At 29.9% G+C, this 7,144-nt stretch overlaps 1 protein-coding gene across 1 annotated transcript; it reads left to right on the top strand.

Moving 5' to 3' along the window:
- Nucleotides 1-4,554: 4,554 nt before the first annotated feature.
- On the top strand, nt 4,555-5,678 carry LOC123196161 (ethylene-responsive transcription factor 3-like). Its single transcript, XM_044610061.1, has one exon. The coding sequence runs from the start codon at nt 4,807-4,809 to the stop codon at nt 5,461-5,463; it is 657 nt and encodes a 218-aa protein (XP_044465996.1). The 5' UTR covers nt 4,555-4,806; the 3' UTR covers nt 5,464-5,678.
- The last annotated feature ends 1,466 nt before the right edge of the window (nt 5,679-7,144 follow it).

Below are 7,144 nucleotides of genomic sequence, written 5' to 3'. Positions count from 1 at the left end.
AGATTACTGTAATATTTTATTGCTGACAAACCAAATAAGAGAATAAAAGATAGCTTATCAAAATAATCTTATAAACCTCCAACCAAACACCCTCTTAAAGGTTAGATGAAATAGTTGATTCCACCTTTCCAGTTATAAAAAATTAAAAAAACTATTATTTTTATTAATTTTATCATTTAAATAATAATTATATTAATTTTATTATATATATCGATATGGTGGATATTCTTTATACTCTTAATAATACACATGAATTATATTTTAACTCTAAATTCGTTGTTTTTTTATTTTTATTATTTCAACTTGACTAAAATCACATTAAACTAATACAATTTTAATTAAGAATTGCATCAATTAATACAATTTTAATTTTAATCAAATTAACCATTAATTACACCAATTTGATACGATTTTAATCAAAATTACACATTTTTTATGTGATTTTAAATATTACAATAATAAATGTTAATGATGATAATTGTTAAATTTAAATTTATTTTTAATATATTTTAATTAAAATAATATAAAGTAAGATTAAAATATATTTAATTTGATAAATTTTTTAAAATTTTAATTTTTTTTTAAATTAATAGATTTTTTTACAAATTTTATAAATTAATATTTTTTTTTCAATTTAAAGGTAAAAATTTTCGTTTCACCAATTATAGGCCATAGAAGCTAATGACGAAACTAGGCCACGTTACCATGATGTTTACATGATCCACGTGGAGCCCACTAGTAAAGCGGCGCACGCTGTCTTAAATCTTTGCCACCTAGGGGAAGCCACCGAAGAGTCAAAAGTTGGGTTAAAATTAAAAAAAATTATAAAATAATATTCATTTAAAACACCTGTGAAATTCCTATTGGTTGGTCGCATCACGAAGCATGAACAGCTGTCTGTTAGCGACCGCAGCGTATGAGCCGGTCAGAGCAGGCCCGCCTCGGTTTCCATATCCGCCGGCCGTTTGCTTTCACCGGGAAACCTGGTGGTCCCGGTTGACTCTAAGGCTCTATCGATTAATGTGATCCTACTGATTACTGACACGTCCGCACATGTCTCAACTCTGCTACCGAAGTTGTATTCATTTATTGATGTGGTAACATAATATTAATAAAATTAAGTCAATAATTTTTATCTGTTTTTGTAGTTGGTTATTATTTTATTTTTAATTATTTAATTATATTATAATATATTATTATTTATTAATAAAATTATATAAAAATTATGTATATAATATTATTTATATAATATAAAAATTACAGAAATCAACAATATTAGTAAAATACAAATTTTTAGAGTGAAAATATATGTTTAAAATTTTATTATATTTATAAAATTTTAATTTATTTATATAATAATTATATTTTAAAATTTTCTATTTAATTAATACGAACAAACTGGTTAGTAAAAAAAATATAATAATAATAATAAAAAAAAATTCACATGCATCTTTTATGATTTGCTTTATGTTACGAGTGATTAATATTTTCCACGGTCTAATGGGCCTTAAAACACTTTTTTTTTTTTTTACTGTCAATACATGCATCACAATTTTTTATTTAAATCCTGATTTCATTAAAATCACATTTTTACCTAAATCCTAATTACAGTAAAAACAGTCAATACTGTAAAAATGTGATTAGTCGATAATACTGTTTTAATTATTAATATTAATTTATTTGATTTATTAAATAATAAAATATTATTATAATATTTTATTAAGAATTAGCTTAGTAAACAATGCAGAGAATAATATAATTATCACGATCTCGTTTTGTATTAAAAGACTTTTAAGTTAATTTTAACTTTATTATAATTTTATTTTTAATAAATTTAATTTAACATATTAATAACATATAAGTAAACCAATATTTTAGTTTTCTTTTTATTATTATTAAACAAATACAATAATTATTTATATATACTAATTTATCTAAATACATTAATAATTTATATTTATTAATCTTTAAGGTAAATTATCTTTACATAAGATGTTAATTTTAGTAATAAAATATTCTCAAAACCAAATACACTATAACAGTTTTTTTTAAATTAAAAAAATAGTTTTTTCACATATCTCATTTTAACGTTTTAAATCTAATAATTTAACACAAACTCTTCGATTGTAGGCATACTATGCATATTTAGGTGATGTCTCTCCTTCTAGCATTTTTTCTTGGTCTAAATCTCCCTCCCTCCGTCCGACAGACAATGTTTGGATTTGTCAAATCCAGACAAAACTAAGAAAAAAATGTCGTTTTTCTAAATTTAATTTTATGAAAAAATTATTAGTTTTTTAAATCAATGAGAGAAAATGATATAAACTTTAATTTTTTAAAATATTATTATTAAATAATAATTTTATTATCAATTGTAATTAAAAATTTTAATAAAAGTTAGATGAGTTTTCCAATTTTTGAAAGTTAACGGGTTCGTAACATGAACCGGCGCATGTGCAAGGATTGCTTGCTGATGGAGATTACGTTCCAGAAACAAGAGAGGAAAAGCTGGTGGTGACGGAAAAGAAAAGTAGAAATATTCAACAAGAGAGTGGCCACGTGTCAGTCACTTGTTGATAATTAAAAAAATTAATTAAATATCTTTTTTCCCTGGTTAATTATCTCTATATATACCATTTCATAGTGAAACATTGAAAGTTCAAAAAAAATAAAATAAAATGTAGAGAAACATCTTTTTTTTTTTAAGTTTGTACGTGGAAAAAGATCGATGAAACAAAAAATTAGGTATGAAAAGCCGTTCCCCCTTTCAAAAGGGGCAAAATGTAAATTGGGCTTTGCCTCGTTTGAAGCTGGAGATGTGGCTTTGTAAGCAAAACAAGAAATGTCAGAAATTGAGCGGGCTGCCTAGTCTTGGAAATTGGCTAAATAAGTCGGTCAAATGTGGGGACAAATGCTACACCGTTTTGAGCATGGTTCAAATTAACAATTTTAATGATAAAATAATTATTTAATTAATAATATATTATTTCAAAAAAATAAAAAAGTTAAATTTTAAATTTAAAAAAAAGGACATTTTTGTGTTAATCCAACATTCATTAGATAATAACTCTTGGATTGCTTGGGAACCATTTTACTGGCCTTCTCACTGAATTTTGGTGCCATCCGTCGGCGATTACTCTTCATCCAGACTTTGTTGACCAAAACCCACTTTTGCTACTGACTTTCTTCCTTGCTGGCATGTTTCCTTTCTGCACAAGGAAGTGTCGGCAGAATCAATGGTGGCCAGTTACCTGTCTTCGTTGTTTGTCGCTACCAAACTCCACCACTAATTCTGTTTACACTTCTTTGTGCTTCATCTACCGTCATCGTCCACCGTTCTCCCCTTGTTCATATCTTCCGTCACCAATTTGTTCTCCATTGCTTTTTTTCTTCTGTGAAGCTTGGTTCTTTGTTGTGTGGTGAGTGATTGTTTAATTGAAATTTGTGAAGTTTGTTTGTGTCGTGAGAGATTATCTTTTGTTAGGAAAACAAATTTATCTAGATGTCACTTTCACTCACAGAAAATATTAAAATTAATCTTTTTATAAATAAATTTTTAAGTTTTTTTAAATTAACGGATGATAATATGGAAAAACAACGAACCTTCCATTCGAAAAACTCTCTAAACGTTTCCCACAAATTTTTGGATGAGAAGGCAATCGATAAAATTATATATTATATGTGATTCTGATTATTATATCCGACTTGATTAATATTACTTGTTAATTTGAGTGATATGACTATCCACAAAAGAAAAATAATTAAGAATAATATGATTATTTATTTTAAGATACTTTTTCAATGATATCAGTTATTTATTAGGGTTTATAATTTTTAATAAGAGTGGTTAATCTAATTTAAAATAAAAAAAATAAAGTTATGGTTGAGTTTTTTAAAATAAAATTTATTTTGGATTAATTTAATACGATTTACAACTAAATTGAGTAATATTAAAGTTGATACGAAAGTAATTTGAACTAATTCGTATGACTCGAATGTTTAGAAAATGTTATTTTAGTAAAATTTGTTAAGAATAAATTATAGATATATTAAAGGACAATATAAATAATAATTGAAATTTTTATCAATTACATATAATTATATTTTTTTATAGTTATTATTACTCATATTATAACTGATTTTTATTTATATTGATAAGGAAAAAATGATTTGGTTACTAAGATTCGCACATGTTTTAAAGATTTTGATAAATAATTTTTAGGTAATTTATAAATAAGATAAAATATTATATTATGTATTTTATTAATGATAGATTAAAACTATTTGGTGAAAAAAAAATATTAAAATATTTAAAAATAATAAATAATTTTAAATTAATTTAAATATAAAAAAATTAGGTTAGAATTCAAAATTTTCAATAATGTTAAATCAAACAGTTAAAAATTTTGAAATTTATACGATATGAATAACGGGGTCGGCATAACTTCCAGGTCTTTCAAATTAAATAGTGGTGTTGGTATTCGCTTAGAGAGTTGGTCCAATAATTAAATTAACATATAAAATATTAAAAATAGGCAAAACGGTAATTTCACAACCACACATCAGCCCCTCTCGATCTCGATAAAAAAGCCAAATCATACACAGCATTCAACCCGGAATTGTTCGTTCCCGGTGAGAAAAAGAAAAGGGAAAATCAGAAACCTGTTTGGATCAAAGGAAAATAAACCAAACACAATGAATACGCAAAAATACTTTCAATTTTAACAATTTCATCGTCGAGTGGTGGTGTTCGTTCCCACATATATCCTTCTTTTCTCTCACTTTATTTTATTTTCGTTTTTCCTCATGCGGCGAGCCAAGGCTACAAAGCCGATTAGTCTACCACCAACGAAGGCGACTGAAAATCCCTCCGAAATCCGATTCAGAGGTGTTCGAAAACGTCCGTGGGGCCGATTCGCTGCGGAGATCCGAGATCCGTGGAGAAAGACGCGCGTCTGGCTCGGGACCTTCAACTCTGCTGAGGACGCTGCGCGGGCTTATGACGCGGCCGCACGGTCCCTCCGTGGGCCCAAGGCGAAAACGAATTTTCCGTTGACGATTTCTTCGTCTAATCATGGTCATACTATTCCTGTTCTTTTAAAGCATCGAGAGCGTGAGTCTCGAACCGGTTTTTGTAAATATGAGCCGGCTGTTCAGGTCAATAGACCGACGAGTAGCAGCATGAGCAGTACGGTGGAGTCGTTTAGCGGGCCCAGGGTGTCCAACCCTGTGCCGGTTGTTCCAAGGGTGCAGCGGAATATTGTCCAACCGGTTGCGCCGGATGATTGTCATAGCGACTGTGATTCGTCGTCTTCGGTTGTTGATGACGGTGGTGATTGTGTTTTTAGTTCTTCGTTCAGGAAAATCCTGCCGTTCGATCTGAATCTACCGCCGCCGCTTACGATGATGGACGTTGCTGATGTTGACGGTGATGATTTTCGAGCCACTGCTTTGTGCCTATGATGTTTTTCCCCTTAATTTTATGTCTCATTTTAAAAGTCTTATTTTATGGGAAATATCAATGATTTCTATTAGAAAAAAAAAAATTTCGGGTACTTTGTGGTGGGTTGAAGAGGAAATTTATGAAAAATGTCTACTTTGCTAGATTATATGTAGACTAGTTGTTTATTATGCGATCTAAGATTTCTTCAACTCGATGAAGGGCTTTTGAATATTAATGCCTTGTCCCTTACAAAAGATGCGGTTTTGATCTTGATCTGATCATCCTCATCTGTTTTCTGGTGTACAAAAACATTTCTTGATCTTATCAAACCATAAAAATGTACTTTCAGTCCAAACAAAATTTTTTCTTTTACCCCTTGATTCATTTATCAAGCATTTTAATCCAATTATATTTGGAGATTTTGAGGTGAGGATGGCAATGGAGGAAAAATCAGGGAAAAGAATGAAAAGGCTGTGTTGGTAGATGAGGTTTTTGATAAGAACCATTTATTGCACATGTGATGTAGATTCATGTACATTCCATCTTTCTTCTTTCACTACGATACCCAGCCCGCCAATTGCCTCAGCCCCTCCCCTGCTTGGTGCATTTACTGTATCTGTATCTTATCAATACATCTATTACGTTATTGGACAATATTTTTGGGGGAATGTGTATTAGAATTGCAAGTCCAGGTTCCACATGGGCGTCAGAAAACCAATATCAGGAGATAGTTTTTGAAGCATGGTTCTTGTCTCCCCTATCCTGAATTTCATGCCAGAATGTTATGTAATTTTATTCATCTAATTGGATTATGCGTCGTATTTTCAGTGAAGTAAGAGGAGGATGCAACTGTTGAATCCTACTTTACTTATGGTGGTATCTTTTGGTTGGATTTTTAAGTAATTAGAATTCATCTTTCTTGGATTCTCTGGGTGATGGAATGGTGTTACTGTTTACTTTCTCTGTTGTTTTCCTTTCCGCTGTTTGAATTTCGTTGGTAGGATAATAATTCAGATTAACTTTTCTCATTCTGCCTACATTGATGAGTTTTGCTGTTCTTAGTCACCTATCATCGAGGATTTGTTATATCAAATTTGCTAACCGGGCCAAGAAAACAAATCGAGGAAACAATCGCGGAATAATAGTTTGAGTAACAAAGCATATAGCATCTTCAAGTGGGGAGGTTCAGATTTGAAACTTGACGAATTAGCTAATGCAGTGATTGTGACATCAGCTGATTCAGCTTCAAAGAGATATCTGGTTTAAATAGGATTTGTCATTAAAGAGTTCTTCAAAATTCCATGTTGTCAAGGCATAGGTCTGAAAGTTGAAGCCCTCATGAATCTGGAAAGTAGTGGAAGCACACAGAGGAAAGTATATTGTCATATTGTTAGTATTGCATATCCTGCAAAGCATTTAATATGAAAAAAAAAAAAAAACCATCAATAATAATAATAATTAATTAAATAATTAACAGGTTCCCTTATGGCCAGGTTAATGACTTTCTCATGGCATCTGTACAAAATTTTGAGTGGTTAAAGAGCATTGTGTTACATGTTATGCTTTTCCCTTAAAGATGAAGAAAAGGTAGGTGGGTGGGTAAGTAATATTCAACTAATATGCTTTCATTCTTCATATTGCTTTTGATATGGCCATAAAGGATCATGCTCTTGCCTTTCATCTTATCATCTTCATCTCTAT

The sequence above is a fragment of the Mangifera indica genome, chromosome 14, assembly GCF_011075055.1.
Source record: "Mangifera indica cultivar Alphonso chromosome 14, CATAS_Mindica_2.1, whole genome shotgun sequence".
In the NCBI taxonomy this organism is placed as follows: domain Eukaryota; kingdom Viridiplantae; phylum Streptophyta; class Magnoliopsida; order Sapindales; family Anacardiaceae; genus Mangifera; species Mangifera indica.
This window is presented reverse-complemented; position numbering and strand designations above follow the sequence as displayed.

What these genes read in the sequence shown, in the direction of transcription:
- LOC123196161 (XM_044610061.1), top strand. Translation starts at nt 4,807, where the DNA reads ATGCGGCGAGCCAAGGCTACAAAGCCGATTAGTCTACCACCAACGAAG.